The sequence below is a fragment of the Silurus aristotelis genome (assembly GCF_946808225.1).
Source record: "Silurus aristotelis genome assembly, chromosome: 29".
In the NCBI taxonomy this organism is placed as follows: domain Eukaryota; kingdom Metazoa; phylum Chordata; class Actinopteri; order Siluriformes; family Siluridae; genus Silurus; species Silurus aristotelis.
In genome coordinates, this window is record NC_139602.1 from 2,018,313 (window position 1) to 2,043,902 (window position 25,590).

The 25,590-nt window shown below is 43.4% G+C and overlaps 1 protein-coding gene across 2 annotated transcripts; it reads right to left on the reverse strand.

Moving 5' to 3' along the window:
- Positions 1–437: 437 nt before the first annotated feature.
- ncoa1 (nuclear receptor coactivator 1) lies at positions 438–25,589 on the reverse strand. Of its 2 annotated transcripts, none has more exons than XM_083534853.1 (21): positions 24,897–25,589; positions 20,374–20,542; positions 16,347–16,452; positions 13,601–13,767; positions 8,269–8,375; positions 7,933–8,110; positions 7,641–7,820; positions 7,286–7,384; positions 6,895–7,035; positions 6,578–6,725; positions 5,479–6,442; positions 5,170–5,329; positions 4,673–4,840; positions 4,426–4,546; positions 4,032–4,200; positions 3,654–3,941; positions 3,372–3,464; positions 2,871–3,261; positions 2,593–2,761; positions 1,763–1,949; positions 438–1,647 (listed from the first exon to the last, which is right to left on the reverse strand). In XM_083534853.1, the coding sequence occupies exons 3-21, from the start codon at positions 16,433–16,435 to the stop codon at positions 1,480–1,482; spliced, it is 3,987 nt and encodes a 1,328-aa protein (XP_083390979.1). In that variant the 5' UTR covers positions 16,436–16,452; positions 20,374–20,542; positions 24,897–25,589; the 3' UTR covers positions 438–1,479. The 2 variants fall into 2 exon arrangements, with proteins under 2 accessions (XP_083390979.1, XP_083390978.1); XM_083534852.1 differs by having other exon boundaries at positions 4,673–4,849.
- Position 25,590: the final 1 nt, after the last annotated feature.

Here is a 25,590-nt window from a genome sequence, read left to right on the forward strand (position 1 = left end):
AAGACTTGGGATTTCTCGACCGTCTACGAATACAAAGCGAATAGTAAACGCCGCTGAATGATCACAATCATCATTTCAGATCAGTTTTTAAGCATCATCATCATCATCATCATGTATTATACAATAGAATTTGGGGATTGTAACAATATATATACTGGGGTGCCAGAAAAACAAAAACTAAACAAAAAGCATACTAATAACAATCAGAAAATAATTATATTATATATATATATATATATATATATATATATATATATATATATATATATATATATATATATATATATTTATTTATTTATTTATATACATAAAGATTTTTGCAAGACCTCCCCTTTCCCTTTCCTTCATAAAAAGACTCCTAGACACCTCCCCAGGTAATGTTCAACTGTGTTACTTTAAAAGTACAATACCATTTTTTTTTTCTTTCAAACCATCGATTTCAATTATTACATTATTCATTTTTAAAATAAGAACCCAAAAAAATATACATATTCTCAAAGCTATAAAAAAAAAGAAGAGAGCCGGTTTGGAACCCCACGACGTCCGAACGTGACGGTTGGTTGAACGACGGTTTATTTTTCCTTTTTCCGTAATGAGAAAGTGTTACGTTTTTTTAGTTTGTTTGTTTTTTTGTCCTGACCTTTTTGTCCGCTTTTTTTGTGCTGTACAATAATACCGACCTGCACAATACACACGGCAAAAACAACACTGATGAGGCTGATGCGACCCTAAGTGGCTCGTATTCACAGCTGCTGAGGTGAGACGTGAGAGGTGGAGGGAACCTGTAAGGATGCCTGTTTATGTATCTGTCTGGGTTTTTTTTTTTTTTTTAAACAAACGTCCGGTGTCGCTTAAAAACGAGTTCTCCCAGGCAAAAAAACAAACCAAAAAAAAGAGATACTTGAGATATTTCTCCCAACCTGCCGAAGCTCGTTCTGACCCAAAACAGGCGATGAAAATGGGAAAATGAATCGCACTCATCATAGAGAGAGAGAGATAAAGAGAAGGGACAAAACTCCTCAATCATCTGATAAACGCTGATCAGTCACTAGTCCAGCTGAAACTGAGCTGTCCAGTGTGGATAGGAGAGGAGAGAACCTTAACATCTCCCGAGCGTTGTCCCGTTGACCCAAAGCTTACGTGGATCCACGGTTCCCAACCAACATTGGGTTCCCAACCAACACTGCTCAGAATGACCAGGTTAAAGATTTCAGCTGGCAGGAAAGCAGCAGGTCCTTTGACAGAACTTCAGAAATTTCTGGAAAATGATTATTTTTTTTAAAGTAGGTGACCAGGAATGAGCACTGCTTCAGCTTTCTAACAGGCTGCGAAAAATGCCAGCAGCAAGGACCCATAGATCCTGAACCCAGTGCAGCAGATAATCCCTTGTACACAAACCCAAAGGTGACTAACAAAAACTCAGACGTTCTTGGGGACGTCTAGACGGGGGTGGGGGGATGTGAGGTACACGTGGTAGGGTCACTCGGTGAGGAGCTGCTGTAAGAGGCTCTTCTGCTGCGACTGGGACGTGCTGGTGCTGCTCTGGGGCTTCTGGTGCCCCACTTGCCCTGGCTGGTTCAGGTAGGAGTCGCCTCCCACAAGGTTTACCGTGCACTGGACGTCGGCAAACACTTGAACCTGCTGTACCTGGTTTTGAAAATAGAGAAAACGTGTGAATGTCAAAACATCTGGACCAGTTTGGTTTTCCTTCCTACAAATACAGTTTCTGTTCCCCCCCACCCACATCCTTATGGCAGAGTACCTGATCATTGCACATAGAGCTGAGGTTGCCAAGACTGTTGTTGCCAATGCCAACTGGTGGTCCAATCGGAGGTAGTGAACCCGCAGCTCCCGAGCTGCCAGCCATGGAGACTGTGATGCTCATGTTGTTGTAGACACCCTGCTGGCCGAAACTCTGCGAGCTAGCTTGGCCGGTTTGATTATACAGACTACCGAGAAAAAACGACAAAACTTAAAATGTAGGGGAAAAAACAACAACTTTTCTGCATGCTATACTTTTATTATTTAGAAAGTGACCGATAATTTGTGACCAGTATTTTATATGTAGATTAAATACTCCTCGCTAAACTGTTTCTCGAGCACGTTCTTTCAGCGCCACTGCTGCTAGGTGAATATGACGTATAACACTACGGAGACCGAGGCGTGTCCTAAGAGTCATATAGAAATTAGATTAACACGGCAGAGGTAGAGCTGCGCCTTCCAAAAAACATCAGAACATCTGGTTTTATTATATTCATATTTTTTTCTTTTGCACTCCATGCTTTAGAAGTTAAAAGGCACTTAAGTACACACACACACACACACACACACACACACACACACACACACACACACACACACACACACACACACACACACACACACTATATATATATATATCCTTATTCTATAAAACTTGGCAAGAACTAGCCATAGGAATGCTTGAGCCCTGCAGATCGCAAAACCATGCTGCTATAAGGACTAACCATGTAAAGGTTTGCGTGCATGATCTCTAAAACACACCAATAGGTAATGATGAATGAATGAGGTTGATGTGTGTAAAGGTACGCTCTGTATTTCTAGTTGTCTTACCTGTTAGTCACACCACCTTGCCAGTTCTTCATTTCGGGGGACTGATAACCAAGTGGGGGCTGCGTCTGCTGAAGCAGAGGACTTGGGGAGGTGGGGTTCTGTGGTGACAGTAAGGGGCTGGTGGGACCGAGTTCAGGTGGGAATGATGGATCTCCTTGCTGGACCATACCTTTAAAAATAGTTTTAATAGTAAAAGACTTTAGAAGATATTTACCTGTGTGTAAAATCAGGACAACTAATGCAGGATGATTTGAAACGTTTGATTGACTGAACCCTACCTGCACTCCCAAACTGCTGGAAGAGCCCCTGCTGAACAGAAGGATTCACTGGCCCACCGAACTGCCCCTGCATGCTTCCGATCATTCCTTGGTTTGCTATGGGCATCCTGGCAGATAGCTTGGGGTCCAGTGGTGCCCCCATGGGCTTAAAGTGGCTGGGAGAGGTAGGGGTGCTTCCAGGGACAGTGTTATATCCTGGAGGATAGCCAAACTGCTGCTGCTGTGCCTGTGGCTGCGGAGGGCCTTTAGGGACACGCTGGGCTCCTAGGGGCCCTGGGTTAATTCCCTGCCTCATCATCATGACCTTCTGCTGCAGCATTTGCCTCTGGCGATGATGGAGGCTGTAGAGCTCCCTCTGCCTCTGGGCAAGCATCTGAGCATTGAGTGGAGGCTGAGGGAGAGGTGTAAAGAATATTAATATTATTTATTTTTGCTGGCAAAAACCACACGATAAAAATGATCACAGAATAAAGCATCACATTTGACGTACTACACACGAACCTGTGTAGGCATCTGAGGCTGCTGCATGCCTTGCCTTACCCCCATTGTGATAGGCTGTTGGAACTGGCTTATGGCTGCCAATCTGTTCTGAAGCTAAAAAGAGTGTAAAATGAACAGATCTATCAGATCAGCTAATCATCCAACAAAAGGCCAAGCATGGATCCACAGCATGCTAGCATGTACACAAACAAAGAGGCCTTTTGCATATTTGTAAAAAAGCAGCTCCATTTCCAGGGACTTTTACGTGGAATGAGGTGGAAAAGGTACAGGGTTTTTGGGTACCTGCTGCGGGCCTTGTACACGCTGCTGAAGCTGAAGCCTCAACTGGTTCGGCGGCAGACGCATCTGAGGAGGCATCCCCGGAGCCCGAGTCATTCCGGGCCGCATCGGGTTCATGCCCATGTTACCCGGGAAGGGTAAACGTGGTGCCCCAAAGCTCATACCTTGCGCCGTGCTCATCTCAGCCGGAAACTGCGAAGGAGAGGTGGGGAACTGGGGTGGGTAGCTAGGAACAGGGGTGGTGGGCTGAGGCTGGTTGAAACGCTGTGTGATTTGATCCAGACAGCCACTCTAGAGAAGATAGACAGACAGACAGACAGACAGTCAGTCAGTGATTCTGGGTGATGATCTCACAAGTCAGCATGTTCAGCAATTGGTCACCTGGACAATTTTGTCGATGCCAAGTGCTCGATCCAGCTCAGCCAGCTCACTTTCATCTGTTCCACTCAGGAAAGACAAGAGCTGCTCGAGCAGGGCCTTCTCATCGTTATGAGCTTCCGGAGTGGTGGGAGGAACGAGCATCTCATCCAGGGGACACGGAACACATTGCCTGAAATGATAAAATGATAAGACTTCCCTCGTCTATAGGATTCACACAGTAATCACATCATTGTTCGTACTTATTATTACAGTTTTAAAAAAAAATAATTTATGAGCTCTTTAAATAAAGCGTTCAGGACTATATGCAAATATACACACACGTTTTTTTTTTTTTTATACTTTATTAGGTGCAGTATCCTTAAACAGGCCCTAATTTTATCACCCACACACTCACTCTCGAGGTGAAGACAGAGGGGCATGTGCATGACTCCCCAAAGTTCCATCAAATGCTATGGATTCAGCCATTGACATGGACTGGAACTGCTGTGACTCAAGGACATCCAATTTAGCCAGGCCTACATCAATAACACACACACACACACACACACACACACACACACACACACACACACACACAAAAACAACTTTAGTCATTAAACATTCTCACCACACAGAAAGTAAGCAACAAAACAAATCCTAACCTGGGTTGGTGTTGAACATGGTGATGTTCGAGGGGTCACTGAAAGGGCTGCTGCTCTCCTTGGGAAGCTGAAAGGTGTCAGCCTGCCCTAGGACCTGCCCCAGACCCGGGGTGGGTGTGGAGGGGCCGCAGAAGTCAAATAGAGCCTGACTTTGAAGACTTGAGGCGTCTGGGAAGACTGTATACAGAAAAAAGTGTTCAAACTAGGGATGGTAACATTCACCGATTGGCATTGGCATAAAAGTTAATTAAGTGATGAATCGATAAAAAAAAAGTGTACATCGGATACAAGTTTGCATTGGTCTCTTTTTAAAATATTTTTAATATATTTGCACTGGTGCACTTGCACTTTGTGCGTTCTCTCAGCACCGCTGCCGCTTTGTGAATGTGACGCATCACAACAATATGGAGACCGTGACCTTGAGACCGTGCAGGAAGAACACTATTTGCAGTTTGATGAAATGTTTATGTTCTTGTTTGTGAGTTGCCATTCCTCACCACGTTCAGGAGTTCCAGGCAGTTCGTGTTTCACGCTCACGCCAATAGGAACGCCATCGCCACTTTGCTGGAGTTGCCCTGACTCATCCACTGACTTTTCCCCCGCAGGCCTATGGGTGGGCATTACTTGGTTCAACGTATGTATATCCGTACCGGAAAACTGGCACACACACACACACACACACACACACACAAAGTTAAGGGAATGGGGAGGTACAGGTTAGATTGCAGCAATGCCTACATGTTAAAAATGCCACCACTTGCTCTGTGTTAAGAGAATGTGGTGTAAGTAAGTGTGGCTGTTCATACCGGACTGGGCTTATCACTGGATTTGGATGAGCATCTGACTGCCGGAGTTGGAGGTGTCGTAGCGCCACATTGCCCACTCTCGTCACCTTGTTTCTTCTCAGCTTTGACGCGCACAGTGTCCAGGCTTAACACTGCAGGTGGAGGCAGGTCCACCAGGTCCTTCTCGTCTGTATCGAGTAGGAAGCGCAGAAGCTGGTGGTCCTGCTGCTGCTGCTTGGAGTTTGCTATGCCAGGGGGCAGCACCTGTCCGGATCTCGGGCTGCTTGCTTGCAGCTCCTTCTTGATCTCGGGCTCGTTGGTTCCGTCGGCAGGGCTGCTGTCTTGAAGCAAGCGGTGCAGGATCTTATGGCGCTCTGTCAGTGTGCTATGGGATGCTGGGCATTGACTAGTGGGAGCAGAGCGATTCTGAGAAACGGGTGAGGCCTCGTGGTCCGTCGTGCCGTCCAGGAGCTGGCTGAGTTTAAGGTTAGCGCTTCTGGGTTCGTCGTTGTGGCCCGGCTCGGGCGGCTTTGCTGGAGGTGGACGTACGGGTGAGCTGCTTGGCGTTAAAGTCTGTCTGGCTAGTGGGGAAGGGAGAGAGAAAAGAATCCCATCGCCACCCGAATGCTGGCATGTTAGTGTGCCAACAGGAGAGTGAATACCAGGTGTTGGGGGTGAGAAAGGGTGGCCTGAGACTCGGGGGCTGCTTGCCAGGCCTGGGCTGGCTCGGAGAGGCCGGGGAGACATGAACGAGGTAGGGGTGGCTGTGAGCGGGCTGCCCAATGGCGACAGGCTACTGCCCTGCTGAGGAGGTGCAACGCGGCTGGGCATGGTGGTGCCAGAAACAGATGTGCCCCCGTTGGCATTGTTGTGTTGCAGACCAACTTCGCCAGAGGGCTGCATGGCAGGAGAGCAAGCCGGGACAGCCGCCATGGACAAGAGGCTATGGGTAGTGTTTTCCTGAGAGCTAGCAGTGTTGTTTTCCCTGAAAAAGCATCATGCATTCTTGTTATCGAGCTTTAATGAAGCTCGCATGATGATATTTTTATCATTAATACTGTTTGTGTGTGTGTGTGTGTGTGTGTGTGTGTGTGTTTGTTTGTGTGGATCAGCACAGTACCTGTCGATAGAGTGGATGCCCATGATGAAGGGCTGTACGTCGGGGTTGGCAGGGCAGCAGAACTTGCAGCGAGTCTGTGCGCTGAGTGATGTCCCGTCACTAAGCGTAAAACGGTACAGAGGGCTGACGGCCATACCATGGGTCATCACTGTCCGAAAAAAAGTAATTCATAATATAATCAAAATTTTCAAATTCAGTTACGAACAATTGAAATTAGGAGGTATTTCTGAGCCATATGTTTTTGTTTAGCAAGACCTGGATCCAAAAATCAACAGACTTGTCAGTATAGAGGAGTATATATAGTTTGAGGTTCGTACCCTCTTGTAGCAGCTTCTTGGCATGGGAGGGTTCTTTGCCCTGTGGCTGGAAGAATGCATAGATGCACTTCCTGACCAGGTCCTCCCAGCCTGGCCGTCCTGTGGCTCTCAGAGCACTCGTCTCGATGGAGATGATCTTCCCTGAAGGAGTCATACAGACAGTGATTCTTCAAATAGGTTCACTGAGGTTAAGTGAGGGGTTACAGGATTGTTTTGTTTGTTTAACCTTTATTGGATGATGATAGAGGAGGTGGAGTTTCAACAAGGTGTACAACAGAGGACTAGGGGACTGAGTACCATTGAATGTTCCAGGATGAGGATCCAGGAGGCGAAAGTTTAGTGAGGGTTAAAGAACAAGGACAGAAAATACTCAGGAGAAAGTGAAGTGTACCTGTGGGGTCCTGCTTGGTGACGAAGGACTCCATACTGACGGGAATCGGTGGAACTCGGGGGGCACGGCACGCGATACATATCAGGCAGCTCTGCAAGTCTGCATGTGAATGAGCAAGTAAACATAAGCACAAGTGCGCACGCACACAAACACAGTGTTTATCTAAAAAGAGAAATGATGAGAGTATACGAGTGTCACTTCTCCCTCATCCTGCACTTGTCTATGGGAATGTGTGTGTGAGAGAATACGAGAGCATTTGTCCGTGTGTGTTCTTTTGTCCCTCATCCTGCACTGTTTTATGTAATTTAATGAGTGAGTGAAAGTGTGTGAATAAGTGTGTATGTGTGTGTTGTACCTTCTCCATCTTCCTGCACTGCTCTGGGTTGAGACACAGTGAAACACTGCATGTGTTCATACTGCTGCCGAGCCTCCTGGTTTTCTGCATCCGCCTCGTCTGGAGGCCTCTTCAGCAGCCTGCAGTTAAACGTATGGCTGTTCCTCTGACCCTGCTCCTGTGGCCATGGCACCCCATTGACTACACACACACACACACACACACACACACACACACACACACACAGTATGATGATACTGTATTACAGCGACATTATACACACACATACACCCTACAACTCTTCCTCTCTCACCGAGACTCTTGGGGAGAAGGTTACGCACAAACTCGTTGTGGTCGCCCACGTGCAGGATGCTGTACACGCTAGAGGTCATCAGCTCTTCCTGGGTGTAGCCGAGGTAGTTAGTCACGTTCTCCGACACGAAAACGATCCGACCCTCGCGGTTCACCACGAAGAAGAAGCCGTTCAGGGCCTGGAGGTTAGGAAAAGGGAGGATCGCTAACAAAGAATACGCTGTTCATCCATGGGAGACTTAGAGGATCTTCAACAAGGTGTTCTGGCAGCATGTGGTGGATTTTTTTTTTCCCTTCAAATTTATCATAAAAGGAGAAAAAAAAGTATGTCACATACCTCAAGGAGGAGAGGACCGAGAGCCTCCTTCTCCACCATGCCCTGACTGCTGGAGGACACGTCGCTCTTCTGCACCTCGTTATCCGGTGACATCAGAGCTACCTTCTCTGTGGACCCAACAGCACATTTCAGTGTAAGTACATAAACCTTCTAAGCAAAGTTTCAGCACAACTTATGATTATTGCATTTATACAACCGTGCACTTGAGGGTTATCTGCCTTGTTCAAGGGATTTGAGGTGCTGGGATTTAAACTTATGACCTTTTGATCAACGTATTAACCACTGTGTTACTATATTCCAAAAAGAAATTACACTGCAAAAATACACTGGAGTGAGAGGTTAAATGTTGTGTTTAAGGGTTGTGTTTAAGAAATGGAATAGATCTTAGAGAGATAGTGTGTGTGCGCGCGTGTGAATTACATGCGTCTGTGCTGCGTCTCTACTTATAATGAAGCTGTTGGAGTTGACTCCTGGTGCGCTTTCTCGTCATATTTCTCATTAAACGTTTTCTCTTTTCTGGTTCGTCAAATTCATCTCGACTCGTTTATCAAACCCACAGTTTTCACGATAAAAGTTAAACCCCATGCATAAATCCTCCATGTAGCTCAGAGAAGTCATTAAGAAATGTGTACAATAGCGATCTTAATCTGGACGAAACTGGAATCGAATGCTACCATGTTGTTTATAATTCGACGCCAAATGCAACAAGCATCTTTAATTGCTTGAAAAAAAAAAAAAAACGCCATCAGTTGCAAAAACCTTATGACACGTCGGCGATTATTCTGTAGCCAAAACCTTACCGCCGTTTGTCCTCCGGATCAAAGCCATCAGACCCAAGAACCGAGGCTGAAAATCTGTTTGCTTTGGGTGTTCTTCTGAGCAATGGCTTCTTGACTTTTGTCTACGTCTGCATTACTGTGTATTGCATTTTACCTACAACCGACTCGCTCGCTGTGAGGGTTGAGGAGGGTGAGGAGGAGAAAAGGGACACGACTGACAATCAAAGTGCGAAGAAAACAAACCCAGGGGTTTACCCATGACAAGCTGCCATGCACGATTACACTTTTAATGCTGTAAGATGCCCTGCTGAGAAAAAATAAATGATAGAGGCCCTAACGAAAGAACGTCAGGCCTCAGAGAACAATAATATACTATAAAGCCAAAAGTATTAAAACACGATTTTTATTTATTTATTTTTTCTTTCTGTTCACTCATATGCACTTGTATCTTTTTGTCCGTTTGGGACAGACCCTTTAAATAAAGCATCTAAAACATACCACTATACAGCCTCATCCTCATCATCCTACTCATAACTATACACCACCTCATCTTCATCTTCCTCCTAACTAAACACCACCTAATCCTCACCATCTTCCTCATAACTAACCACCACCTAATCTTGATCATCTTCCTCATAACTAAATACCACCTCATCTTTAAAACTAACCACCACCTCATCCTTGTCATCTTCCTCATACTAACCACCACCTCATCCTCACCCCCTTATCATTAACCACCCCAAACCATATCTTCAACTTCCTCATCATCTTGTTTATCACAAAACACCACATTCATCTTTATCATCATCCTCGTCACAAAACCCACCTTCATCTTTCTCGTTTCAAAGCACCGCCACATCCTCAGATTTATCCTAGTCATCTTCACCCTGATCACAAACCACCATTTTCACCCTCATCATCACAAACCACCACCACATCCTCATCCTCGTTGTCCTCATCCTCCTCATCCCAAACCATTTTATCCTCCTCAATAAACCTTATCCTCTCCTTGATCATAGTCATCTTTCTCATCACTTACCGCTGCATTCATCCTCACCTTCCTCCACTGCACATTCTTCCTGTGCTTTATGCTTCGCTTAAGTTCTGTGGAACAGCACAGGGTTCGTCTTTATACAAAACACAATAACAGACTACAAGATGAATGGAGCGTTGGGTAAAAGGTAAACTGTTGCTGTAGAAAATACAAATCATGTGACCAAATGGTGCATTTCTATTGGCTAATCCTGGCTCCAAACCTAGTGATAGGGAAGAAGTGTTCCTGGATTCTGGACAGGAGAGGGTTAAACCGTGGTCAAACATGTTTATATGACTGTAAATGATTTAAATGATTTGCTCCAGGCGGGAGGGGGAATCAGGGGTAAATCTGAGCATGCTCTGTGAAGCTTTCTGGTCTGCTTGTGGTGTTTGAGGAAAAGCTCCAGAGGTCAGCACATGCTCTTGTGTAACAATGCTGACTCCATGAGAGGAGTAGATCCAGAGAGAGGCCCCTCTTGTCTCTCTTACACAAGGTCAGGGGGCAGTGGAGCGCTGCCATTGGTCACTCTCTCACACGCCCCCTGGGGCCCCTCCTCCTACCACCGTGGTGTGAGGGCTTAAAGCAAAGAGGTGGTGGGAAAAAAAACCACACACACACACACACACACACACACACACACACACACACACACAGAGATGTGTCCTTCATGAGTTTGGACATCATCAGAGAGACTCGATGATCTATCAGTAATTTAAGTGCAATGAGAAATATTCCACCTGCTCTTTACTCGTTCCTCTCCATCGCGCTTCCTCGTCCATCTCTCCTCACTCTTTCTCCTACTTCACTCTAAATCCAATTATGCTCTACCTCCTTACTTTTTCCTCCTCGCTCTTCCTCCTGTTTTCTTCATCCTTTCTGTTCCCTATTCGTTCCTATTCGCTATTTTCTACCTCCTCGCTTATTCTCATCTGTTTCCCCCTCACTCGTTCCTCCTCTTCCTTACGGTTCCTCTTCCTTGATGTTTCTCACTCTTTCTGCTCTTCCGTCTTCTCTTCTTGTCTTCCAACTACCGCCCTATTTCCAACCTGCCATTTGTATCGAAGATCATGGAAAAGGCTGTGGCCTCTCAGCTGCAGTCGTTCCTAGCTGGTAACAACCTCTTTGATATTTTTCAATCCAGCCAGCAGCATAGCACGGAGACCGCGCTAGTAAAGGTTGTTAATGATCTTTTACTCATTCGAGACTCAGGTAGTCTCTCTATACTTCTGTTATTAGACCTCAGCTCTGCCTTTGACACTGTCTGTCATAAGATTTTACTTTCACGATTAGCGGATTTAGGCATATCAGGCTCTGCACTATCCTGGTTTTCCTCTTATCTCACGGGCAGGCAATACCACATCTCCATACACAATTCCAAATCTCCTACTGTCTTACTTAAACAGGGTGTCCCACAGGGCTCTGTTCTTGGCCCACTACTATTCATTCTGTACATTCAGCCGCTTGGCTCATTCGTAGACATGGTTTTAGTTATCATTGTTATGCTGATGATATTAAGTTATATACTGCTTGTCAACCAGATTCTGTTAATGTAAAATCCTCACTCTCCTCTTGTGTTAGAGAATTAAAACAATGGCTACACTCAAATTTTCTTAGCCTGAATCTGGGTAAAACCGACATTCTGATAACTGGTCCCGCATCTCTAATAAAAAACAACTCTGTGGACTTTAGTCTTGATCTGGATGCTACTACGATTTTCCCCTCAGCTACTGTTAGAAATTTAGGTATCATACTCGACCCCTCACTATCCTTTGATGCCTATATTCGCAGCCTCTCCAAAACATCTTTTTTTTCATTTACAACGCATTGTCAAACTGCGACCTTTCATCTGCAGAAATGATGCCGAAACATTAGTGCATGCTCTGATTACGTCCCGTCTCGACTACTGAAATTCACTCTTCTCTGGTCTATCAGCTCACTCAATCTCACGTTTACAGTACATACAAAACTCGGCTGCCAGAATGTTAACCTCCAATAAAAAATCTGCCCACATTACCCCTATATTATTTGATCTTCACTGGCTGCCAGTCTCATCTCGCATAAAATATAAAATCATACTCCTCACTTATAAGGCACTAAATGCTCTTTCCCCTCACTATCTTTCCGATCTTCTCTCATCCTATGTTCCTTCACGATCACTCCGGTCTTCAAATTCTGAACTTCTTTGTGTTCCTAAATACCGTCTATCCTCTGCGGGTGGCAGATCCTTTTCTGTCATTGCTCCAATACTATGGAACTCCTTACCCATTGCACTCAGAACCATTACCACTTTGACTGAATATAAATCAAGGCTTAAGACCCACCTTTTCAACCTCCACTATCAGTCAATGCATAAGTGTTAGGAGTCCTTCATTTTTTCTGAAATGTGGTGTATGTTTCATGTACTATGTAGTGTTCTATCTCTTGTCCTGTATGTTTTTATGTCTATGTTGTCTCTGCTATTAACTCATGCAGCTGCATGTGATCCTTCGTCCTGGGCAAATGTCCGACGAATATGTTTATGTTTGTTCATTATATTTTATCTGTCTTGATATATTAAAATATTTTACCTTGTAAAGTGTCCTTGAGCTTGGGAAAGGCGCTATATAAATTAAACTTATTATTATTATTATTTGTCTTGCGCCTTTCTCCTCCTCACTCACGATTCCTTCTTGCATTCCTTTTAATCACTTTTTCCTCCTCATGTTTCCACCTCACTATTACGCTTTCTCAGGCACTATTACTCTTCCCCTTGCCCTTTCTCCTCTTCACTTGTTCCTCTCATTCATTCCTCTCCTTCCTCTTTATTCAGTCGGATTAAACCGAAGGGGTGGGGGGGCAATTACTTATATATATGCAGAAATACAGAGCGTATTGTGTGTGTGTGTGTGTTAGTGTTACACAGCTTATGGAATGCTTTAATATAAACAAAGGTTTGTGGACACCTGACCATAAGATTGCTTTGTGCTTCTTACAATGAGCTCTACCCTCCTGGGAAGATGTTCCACTAGATTTTGTGGAGATTTGTGAGATTTTATTCAGCGACAAGGGTGATAGTAAACAATAGGGTTCAAAACATCTATAGCAGGCCACTCAAGATCTTCCTCTCCAACCCATATAAAGCTTATCTACATGGAGCTGGCTTTATGCACTGAGGCATTGTGATGCTGGAACAGTTCAGGAACATCTGTGTGGGAAAAGGTGGGTGTCCTAATATTATGGCTATGTCAGTGTTTTATAACAAAAATAATTTCACTGCTTGAGGGGTTTTTTTTCTCTCCATTTTTTATAATTATTTTAAAATATGCTAAGCAGATAAAATTATAAATTAAATTGCAAATAAACAAAAGAATTGAATAATAAATTAAAATGAACAAAAAAAAAGAAAAAGAAATGAACAAATAATTAAAATAAAGAAAGCAATTTACAGAAAAATAAAAAAGAAATGATCAAAATATACAGCATAAAAAAGAAAAAGAATAAAATAAAATAAAACTCAATAGCGGTGTAATGTTTTTACCCTGCTCGCGCCGCTTGATCTTCTGGATCTGGTCCACCATGCTCCTAAGGATGTGGCATTTGTCTGGCTTCACGCTGAGGCTGGCGAGGTCTCCTATGTTGGCTGACAGGAGCTCGGCCAGCTCGTCGATGTAGCGGCTCTCCAGCTCCCTGCGCCACTTCTCTCCGCTGCAGTGCAAAAACACACACACTGTCAAAATGCAATAAATAAATCAATAAAAAAAATTATACAAATTATTATAGTAATAATATTTACAATTTTCCATACTTTAAAACTGACACCACAAAACTTTATTTAAAAACAGTTTTTCAACACAACATCTCCGTCTGCAGAATCCAAGCTACAAAAGAACACATGAAATTATGCGGTAAACAAAAACATGCTTCTTCAAAGTAGCTCCCTTTTCCTTTACTGACAGCTTCACACACTCTTGGCATTCTCTCTGTCAGCCTCACAAGGTAATCAACCCTTCTACCAATCTTGAGGAGTACCCAGAAGTGCAGAGTGCTTGTTGGCTGCTTTTCCTTCATTTTACGGTCCAACTCATCCCAAACCATCTCAACTTGATTTAGATTGGGTGATTGTGGTGGCCTGGTCATCTGATGCAGCACTCCATCATTCTCCTTCTTAAACAAATAGACATTACATAACCTAAAGGTGTGTTTGGGGTTATTGTCCTATTGGAAAACAAAAAATGGTCCCACTAAGGGGGGAGTGGTGGCTCCAGCGGTTAAGGCGCTGGGTTGCCAATCGGAAGGTCTGGGGTTCGAGCCCCGGTATCGCCAGGCTGCCACTCTTGGGCCCTTAAGCAAGACCCTTAACCCTCTATGCTCCAGGGGGCCCTTACGAGGGAAATATCAAGGTCCATGACGTCGGAGTGACGTGGGGCCGCCTTCCCGTGGGCTCACCACCTGCAGGAGGGACCGTAAGGGACGGTGCTGTGAGGATTTGGCCGCAGTCGAAGGCGGGGCGAGGGCCTGCTTAGACTGCTGCCCCCGCGACCCGAATTACGGATAAGCGGGAGAAAATGAATGAAGGTCCCACTGAGTGCAAACCAGTTGGGGTGGGCAAAATGATGTGGTAGCCATGCGCCATAAGTGTGCCCAAAATATTGACTAAATCACCAACAGTGTCATCAGCAAAGCATCACTACACCGCCTCCCCCATGCTTCACAGTATTAACCACACATTCAGGAACCGTCCATTCATCCACTGTAAGTCTTCTAACCAGAAATCTTAATATGGACTCATCAATACAAAAGTTTTACACTGATCTAATGTCCATTCCTTGTGTATCTTGGCCACAAGTGCTTGTTGTTCTTCCGAAGTAATGGTCCCCTCTGAACAGTTGATGTTGAAATGCTTTAAATCTTTATGGTGATTCAAAAATAAAAATAAAAATAAATATTCTCCCCTGCAGCAGAGGTAGCTCTTAGTCTTCCTTTCTTGGGAGGGTCCTCATGAGAGCCTGTTTCATCACAGCGTGATAGTTTTGGAGACTCCACATAGGCATTCGTTTCAAGTTCTTGTGTTAAACACACGTGGTCTCCAGCACATCAAGAAGGCAAGAAATGTCACAAATTAACTCTTGACAAGGCACATCTGTGAACTGAAAACCATTCAAGGTGACTACCTCATGAATCTGATGATAGAATGAGCCATGAGTGTGCCAAGCTATCATCAAAGATAAATGTAGCTAAAATCTAAACCATATTCTGGGCTGTTTTACACATTTCTGTTTACTACATAATTCCATGTGTGTTCTTATATATTTTAAATGCTTCATACGTGTATACATAGACACAATCCCCTTACATTTCAGCACCCATTTTAGTACATCTGTACTGCTATACAAGTTGACCACTCTAAAATATTATATATATATATAAATATAATGTGTGTACATACAGAGGAGGTAAAGAAGATATCCAAGGCTAAAAAAAGGCAGAGTGGTGTAGATGTGTTTACTCAAGTGTTCCAATGAAAACGCCTGTGTGTGTGTGTGAGTAAGTGTGAGTGACATGTCTCCCACATGTGTAAGTGACTAATATGAATGTATGTGAGGACCAGAGAGAGAAAGGGCTTATCTAAGGTGACTGAGTACATGAACATATGGAATATGGATGACTCACTACTCTGTGTGTGTGTGTGTGTGTGTGTGTGTGTGTGTGTGTGTGAGAGCGCTGAGAAAGTAGGTCAGCGCCTTGACAAGGTTGCACGCAGGCGCATTGTGTGGTTCAGGTGCTGCGTGGGGTTGCCGTAGAAACGCGAGGTTACATCATCAGCTCCACCAAGGCCTCGCTCCGGAGAGACGTTCACTCGGACCGACATCTACACCACCACGCATCTCACATCTCGCACGTTCTCCAGCAAACAGCGCTATGAATGCAAACTTATTCGCTTCCGTCCCTCGAGGAAAAATTAAACGCTTGCAGATTTAATTTCCTTCAGAACACTCTGGACACTTGTTCATCCTCCCGCCATCAAAAAAAAGGCCACAATTATTGGGACACCTCACTTTTCCAACCATATGTGCTTCTTCTGCAAACTGTTACCACAAACATGGAGGCACACAATTGTATAGGAAAGCTTTGGATGTGCTAGTATGAAATTTGCCTTTCATTTCAACTAAAAGACCTGTTTCAGCATCACAGTACACAAAACCAGCTCCAAGAATATATGCTTGACATGAGCTGGATTGGAGGATCTTCCATCCATCTATCCATCCATCTATCCAGCCTCTTACCTGGGACCAGAGGTGTCACAAGGAGAGCCTTTCCTTTTGCGTGACTCCGGGGCGACGAGGTCGAGGGCGCTCTCTCCTGAGGCACTCATTTTCAGCTCATGCGAAGCTGCAGGTGAAAACGCAAACAAAACCGAGCGCTTAAACACTTTAAACTGGAATCACGAAATGCGAGAGCAGGATGCTAATACATTTCTCATGCGAAAGAATAAAGTGAAAAACTGCAGATATTTGGGTTAATCATCAAATCAAAATGCAAAAAAAAAGAAGGGCAACGATCACGTGTTCCTTTTAACATTAACAATGTAGGAGGGAATTCCAGAGTTGAAGCTTCATCTGTCACTCACTGATACATGAGATGTTTCTAGAAGGTGTCAGGACATTCTTTTAAAAAGTTTAAAACCCCTGGTTTTATTGTGCAGTTAGACTGATTTTTGCTGCACATGTTCTTGCAGACAAATTCAATTAAAGGTTTTCCAGAAATGAGGAAAATCTACACACAAACAAAACGACGCATCCGGTGGAGCACCACTTTATACAAACGTGCTGAGCTGAAAAGCATCTCGACGTGTCAAGCCCTGAGGTTTGAAATGGACAGAGTACAAGAAAAAAAAAACAAGCCGGAATTTTCTGAAGCTGCAGAGGTTCAAGAACATTTCAGACAAGTGTCCGAGGTGTTCCTGCTACTGCTTCAAAATAGAATTCATTTTATTTGTATGGAACTCGGAAGAAATCCGTTTATTCATAATGAGCGAGTCATAGGTTGATGTAAGAAAAGCTCTCGGAGACGTTGTGAGGAAGAAACCCAAAGTGAACCTGGTTCTGATCATTGTTCATTATCGTTTCATCATGGTGTCAATTTAGTTGAGGTCATCACCTGATCACTGATGGAGTCCTGAGTGTAAGACTGCTCATATTAAGTCCTAAACAATATTCAGGGTTATTAAGTGTTTATCATCCAGAGTAATCTCTTATATATCCATCTATCTGTCTATTTTTCCATTTATCTATCTGTCTGTCCATCTATTCATTCAACTATCCATTTTCCTACTCAGCAATCTATCCATCCATCCATCCATCCATCCATCCATCCATCCATCCACCTACCTATCGTTCTGAGATGGTGTTAAGGAGCTGAGCAGAGGAGAAAGAGCAAGCTGAGCTCTGGTTAATGAATCACCTTGGCAGCATGGAGAGAGAGAGAGAGAGAGAGAGAGAGAGAAAGAGAGAGAGAGAGAGAGAGAGAGATCTCCTAATTACCTCATACACAGAGAGAGCAGTGACAGGACAGAGCGAGACTGTTTACACCCGCTCGCAACCATGCTGAAGAGACGTCGCTACTTCTTGAGGGGAACCGTCAGGAAAATTCCTAGTAGGAATTCCGTGAATTTGTTGAAAGTATGACTTACACCCATTTGCCGTATTCAGTGAAAGAGAGCCTGGTGGAGGCCCACAGAGAGGAATACTGGATGAAGTGTGGAGGAGGTAATACAAACAAATACTATGCTCCAGCTCTTTCCTTCACCTACCCTGGTAGAACAGATTGCTCAGAGGGAAAGGAAACACACTTCATGCTGCTTTATCCATTCATTCATCCACCAATCCATCTATTTATTTATCTATCCATGCACATTTATGTTTAAATAAAATCTCTATCAATATCTATCCAGTCATCCATCCATCCATCCACAAGTCTATCTATCTAGTTATCTATCCATCCATTTATTTGTTAAGTTTACACAATATACCAAGCACAAATATCCATCCATTAACCCCTCTGTCTAACCATCTATCTTTATGTTTTCAGTCTCTATAAATAGGTAAATGAAGCTGGATGGATGGATATTTATAGTCTCTATCTATCTATCTGTCCACCTACCTGACTTCATATATAAATATCTCCAATCAATCATTTTTCACCCTTTTTTTTTTTTTTTTTGCCCAGAAAAAAATATTTAGTTTTTTTTTTTTTCATTGGTGCACAATGTTTTTTTTTTTTTTTTTTTAGATCTGCTCTAGATATAAAGTATATATTTTTTTACACCACCAGGAGCAAATCCTTCCACCCCAGTCGCCAAAGTAAAGTCAAGTGGTTTGGTATTAACCAGGAGATGAGTAGCCCTTGGTGTGCATCACAGCACCTGGAGTTCACATCCAAAGAATATCGATCTTTATCAGACCAGAGGATCTTTTCCTCACTCCCTCAGAGTCCTTAAAATGTCCATCAGAAGCCGTTTAACTCAAGAACAGCTTCCGACTAGATGTCTTAGTATTAGTATTTCTCTGATTGTTGTCCTTCTGCAATTCAGCAAGCCCGGTTGCAAAGGACATTGGGTTCCTACCTACCCAGAGTTCTTCTAGATCAGGTATGGATGGACAGAAGTGTCCTGTTGGTTGTTACATTTCACAACAATGGAATGGAGTGCGCACACACACACACACACACACACACACACACACACACACACACACACACACACACACACACACACACACACACACACAGTCTTTGTAAATCATTTCCAATCAGTCAAGCAAACAGGAGCCAACCTGATCTTCACCAGCGGTAATCTGAATATTTACCTAAACAGGACATTCCAGTTTGAGATTTATAATAAATTCTTTGCAGCTTCCGTGTTATACACTGCGGTGTGTTGAAAAGAGCCATTATTTTAAAATAATATAATGGGGAAAAAAAAAAAAAAAAAACACCTAATGGTTTAAAAGTCATAACGCTGAATTCTGTGAAGCCTGGACTGCCCGTAAATCTCGTAGTGTGTTGGACCTGGAATCTTTCACCGGGCTGTAACGTCATGTGATCTGCCTTGGCGTGAATTCCAGTCATTTTTAACCACAGTAGGAATTTTTAACTTCGGCAACATCAGACATATACCAACTACACGATTTTATACATTTATACATGTATATATAAAATTCTGTTCTGAATGGACCTTAAATTAATACTTTTCAAGTTTTTAATACTCTAAACATTTTATTATAATTATTAGTGTTTATTATTAGTGGACCCGAACTCAAAATGAAGCATGAAGACAAAATATTCTTGTAAATGTTTCCACACGGACTGTTAATGAGTTGAAACCGGATAGTGTACCTGTTTCATGTGGATTAAATAATAAAAATTTTATATTTTTTTAATTGGTTTATTAAAAGCAGACATTTCGAGCTTCGAATACATATATTTATTTCGTCTTTGAGCCAAATATTCAAGATTCGGGTTGTTATACGTGTCTGTGACGAGAGGTGACAGACACGGCCGAGAGCGCCCCCTGTCTGTTTTCTTTATTTTACAAAAACAAACCGAGGGGTTAATTGGCAGACGTGAGCATCATGGTGGATTTTTGTGCTGGGACACATCGGTAATACAAATGTTTAGTGATTAAAAAAAGGTTTTTCAGTGGAGTACACGCCAAATTCTTGTGGAAAGCCTTCCCAGAAGAGCGGAGGTTATTATAAAAGCAATTGTCGAATGGGACGTTAATATATATATATAAAAAAAAAGTTAAATAAAAAAAGGCACATACCAGTTTAACGCTTACGCAGATGTCCACAAACTTTTGGCCTTACAGTGTATCAATTCGTAGGGGATTTGCCATAATAGAATAATCGAGTGTAATAAAGAGGTGTGTATGCGGGTTGAGATTAACACATCCTTCAGAAATGACGCTTTTCTGACACGTCCTTTTAACCGCTGTCCATGTTTCATTGTTCTGCGTCTGAACCTTGGCCAAAACTCGGTTTGTTTTGGTTTCAGTGGGAGACAATAGAAAAAATATCGCTCCCTGGCGTGTCTCCATACCAAGCAACAAAAGTGTGAAACTCCCCCCCCCCAGGATATAAACATCCCTCACCTACATGCATCTACGAGATGAGATTTACCCCTCACTCTTCAACTTTGGCCTAAATTACCTTTGACCTACAGTAAAGCCTGCTTATAAACATTTTGCGCCGGCGTAACAACTTTACACTATACACAATACGAGATGGTATTGCCTGATACAGTTACACATACTTGTTCATGGAGGGAAAGTGTGCTCTCTGTGGTCCACGGCACTGGCCTGGTGTGATGGTGACAGACGAACAGAGGCGTGAAGCAGAGGGGGCTACTGTGCCTTGCCCTCGCTGTCATGCAGCACCATCCTACTGGCACTGGCAGAAAACAATGGCACACTGAACGCAACCTGCAAAGGGAAACAAAGAAAGGTTTTATTCCATTTAAAATCGCAAAAACGGCAAAAGATAATTAGGCACTTAGGCGTTCTGTTTGGTGTCAAAAACGGTCCGTTTTAGAGATCGCGTATTTGTTAACTTTGTAGACTTTGTCTATGTTCATTCGCATCATGCCGGAGCTTCTGTATGGACAATTTAAAGAAAAATGTCATTTTTTTAAAACAATTGTATTTTGACAAATAGAAAAAAAAAAAAAAAAAACAGTGAATTGGTCAACACAAGCGTTTTCAAAATTAAAAGGCGTTAAGAGGCAAAAAAGAATTGGACAGTGACTGCGTGGAATGAAGTTATTATGTAAAATAGAGGTCCTGTTCTGTAAGTCAAAAAAATTCGAAGCTTAATGGTTTGGGGTTGTTTTGGAGCAGGGAAGGAACCATCATGGCTCCCATTCCATTCTTAAAACCATGCAATTCTGTCTGGACTTATTTAAAGAGTAAACAGTCGACTGCAGTGTCATCTATCAAGGAATGGCCTGCCCAGTTACCGCACCTAAATCCAATTAAACTGCTCTGGGAGGAACTGTAAATCTCCTCTGGTTCCGCAAACTCTTTTCTTCTGACTGAACTCACAGTAAACCATGATCTTCCTCTTTCCATGTGTATTACAGGTGTACATTTAGAATTCTTTACGATTAGGGTCTTATTTTTGCTGCATAACTTCTATCTATAATATGACCCTATCTATGATGCAGACACCTGAAATAAATCACATTAATTACCAATAAATAGTTGGAGAACTATACATTAGTATACTACTTTTATTTGCACTACTGGTTGGATGCATTTGTTCTTGTACTTTGAATGACAATAAAATTGGACCTTTTGATTAAACACCATTTTTTACACATTTACTTTAATTTATTTTCAAACATATTTTCATTTACTTATACTCGTATGTGTATCTGATATGTAATGTTGGACTTATATTTCCTCTAGTTTATTATTTGTTTGATTCACCCACCAACCAACAGAATGGTACATTTCAACATAACAAAATTGTTTTGAATTCAATAGCAATGCATATAAAAAAAAATAAAATTATGATAGTAATAATCGGCTATATATCTTTTAAAAGTACGGCTCATTTGCATAACAACAACAAAAATCATTAGGAGGCATAATAAGTACATTTAAAATACAAATTAAATGATCAATGTAATTTTCTGCCCGCATTAAAGAAAGGAAATATGATGTGGCCCTCACAGAAAAAAAAAACTTTTGGGGGCCCTGGTGTATAGTGTCTAGCATCAGACTCGAGCTGGAGGACAATATTATGCATTAAAGCTATTTATATGGATTGTTTTAAAGTTTACATCTGACACTTAAAAAAAAAAAATCATCTGCAAGGCTCAGTACTCAACCCGCTCCTGTTTTTATCTTATATATGCTTAATTTGACCTCGTACCTCAACCCACTGCACCACCATTGCTATTTATTTAGATTTAACCTTAATGCCATTTGCACTCGTGATACACACCTTACTGTTTACTTTGACCTATAGAGTGTTACATAACTATTGCATTTAACTTTTTTACACTACTGGTTGGATGCAAACTGCATTTTATTGTCTCTGGACTTGCACCCTGAGAATGACAAAAAAAAAAGTTTTACCTATTTAAGCAGGAAAGGGTTACGGACCTTGCTCAAGAGGCTATCAGAAGCAACTTGGTGGTTCTGAAATTCCACCTACCAATCATAAGTCTAATATATTAACCAATTAGCAAGCATTTCCAACTTCCACAAATCCAGATTTCTACCGTTTTGTCATTTGTACTCTTTCTCAAATACATTAAAATGTTAGTTTGTGCTTTTTTTAATGCTCTATATGGTGCAAAAACCCTTGAAAATCTTCACTACATGTAAAAACTTGGATATCATTAGTGTTTTTTCCTTCAGATAGTCTCTCTTGATCATTCTCCCAGAGCTCATTCATCATTAGGCTCCATCACTAAACCCTCTGGTCCTCTACATCATGATGTCTTTCTACATCAACTTGACTTTTCCTTGCACCTGGTTATTTCAAGCAGAAAGCAATTCATTCTATTACTTAAGACTTTCTGACATAAAAAGATAATCAATTTATCTGAAATAATTATAATTCATTGTAATCTGTTCCATAACTAGGTCTTCATTATTCAAGGTACCAACAAATAGCCTGCACCTGTTGCTCACAGTAGGCATGGAAACTCAAATGAAGAAAATAATTAGAGATTTGGAGGCGAAAAAAACTCAATATTTCAGGTACTCGCACCATTAAAAAAACAGGAAAATGAATATAAATAAATATACTGTATTGACAAAGGTTTGTGGACACCTGACCATAAGGATGGTATGTGCTCCACGAGTAGTGCCTATTTTCTGTTATAATAACTTCCACTCTTCTGGAAATATGTTCCACTAGATTTTGTGCTGGTGGAGATTTGTTAGTAAGAACCAAAACGGTGAAACACACACACACACACACACACACACACACACACACACACACACACACACACACACACACACACACACACACACACGTGTGTGTGTGTAAAGACCAGGTTGGGTTTGGAAAAACAGCAGAAACAGTAGCACCGGTTTGGAAGTGCAAAGGCCATCGCACAGCTCACCACAGGCACAGCGAGTGTGTATGCACATGTCTCCCTGCACTGGCAGCTACACATTACCAAACAGCTCAGAGAAGATCTGCTAAAAAGCACAACTCCTATCTCGCGTTCATGAACAAACATTCCCTCATATCCTGAGAACCTGGGAGTCCTGCTAATCAGAACCATCAGGTGCTTATTACAAGCTTCTGCAACACTGACGTTTTAAAATTTGTTTACTTTTCCCCCGCTATTTACATTTAATACGATCGTATAACTAAAGGCCACCCTTGGGTACATTTGTTGTTTTGATGTGAGGATATATTGGCGAGGACGTACGCTGCACTTCCGAAGCTGACGTGAACGATAAAATATCATAGCTCAAGATTGCCACCTTCATAGCTGCTCTGTCTACTATATCTCAACTCTTTAATGGCTCCATCTGATCATACAATTAACCCCCTGGCCCCCTAACAGTTCTATTTTCTGTAATGCTCCATAATGAGCCATGTCCAAAGGTCTGTAACAATCCATCTCTCCCGTAACGTTCACTGCTCTATCTCTCTACCGCTAGCTCCGTAGCACTATCTCCCCATAAGTTCAGTAATGCTCTTCTTCTCTTCCCCTAGCCCTAAAACAGCTCTCCTCCACAGCTCCACAACGCTCCATCTCTCCTCCACAGCTCCACAACGCTCCATCTCTCCTCCACAGCTCCGTAACGCTGCATCTCTCCTCCACAGCTCCGTAACGCTCCATCTCTCCTCCACAGCTCCGTAACGCTCCATCTCTCCTCCACAGCTCCGCAACGCTCCATCTCTCCTCCACAGCTCCGCAACGCTCCATCTCTCCTCCACAGCTCCGCAACGCTCCATCTCTCCTCCACAGCTCCACAACGCATCATCTCTCCTTCACAGCTCCACAACGCTCCATCTCTCCCTTACAGCTCCAAAGCTCTGTAACAACTCTATATGACTCCTGTACAGCAGTAACTGCTCCCCTCCCACCAAGCTTCATAACACTCTCTCTCTCCCTCTGAGCTTTGTAACCACTCTACCCCCAGCTCCATACCCACTGTACTTATCTACCAGCAGCTCCATAACAGCTATTTCTCTCTCTCTCTCTCTCTCTCTCTCTCTCTCTCTCTCTCTCTCTCTCCATAATCCCTCATTCTCTCACTCCAGCTCCATAACTGCTAGATCTCTCCTCTACACCCATGTAACTGCTCTACCACTCCACCCCCCACCCAACTCCTAACTGTCTCTCTCTTGCAGCTCCCTAACTACTCACGTGTCTCTGTGTGTGTGTGTGTGTGTGTGTGTGTGTGTGTGTGTGTGTGTGTGTGTGTGTGTGTGTGTGTATACATAGCTGCTTCCGGGTCACTCGATCAAAACACCTTAGTGACATACTGGCTGAACTGGAACTGCTGGTTAGCTGTTGTTTTGAAACTGCGTTCTCTCTCTCTCTCTCTCTCTCTCTCTCTCTCTCTCTCTCTCTCTCTCACTCACTCACACACACACACACACACACACGTCAGCAGCGGACATACAGTGCAGAAGCGTGTACAGAAGTGTGTGGAGTGGAGTTATGCAACATCTACACACCGTGGACGGACTGACAACAGGAATGCGTGTGTACCGAAACCGTGCACACACTCACACGCACACACTCTCTCTCTCTCTCTCTCTTTCTCTCTCACTCACTCACTCACACACGCCTACCTTGCTCATATGGAGAGATCAGTCCTGCATTCGTCTTTTTTTTTGACAGGCCGCGTCTCTCTCTCTCTCTCTCCGGGAGAAGTCGGATGACTTTCACGATCTCCGGTCCGAGTTTATTAAAAATGCACGCACCGTGCAAATCCGACGCTTACAGTTCAGCCGCCTCCCCCCAAAAAAACCCATGCAAACAACAACAACAAGACGGAAAGTTTTGTTTGTGCCGCACGCGCCGCGTACCTCTCCCCCGTGCGCGCCCAACGAGCTTGCGCGTGCGCCAGTCGGAGGCTAGCACGAGCTAGCGGAGTTAGCCGAGTGAGCTAACTCGAAGAAACCGGGACGCAGCTCGCGCTCTCTTTCTTTTTCTCTCTCTCTCTCTATCTATCTATCATTCGGTTTCCACTCCGCGTCCTGCAGGAGCGAAGCCGGAAGTGGAGCTAATTCCTGCGCGTGAAACCTTATCTGTCTTTCCCTCCACACTTTCTCTGTATCGCTCCCTCTGCGTCCCTCTTGTCTCGGCGTCTTCGCGTGGACGCGGAGGTTTTAATGCGCGCGCGCGTTCTGCTATCTCGATACTATTTGACGTTAGTCCTCGCGCTGCTCGCGCTCTCCCTCTCTCCGTGCACCGCCATTTTCCACCGTGAAGCTACACAAACAAACAGCGCACCCGCTCACGTCACCTACGTGATGCGTCCCA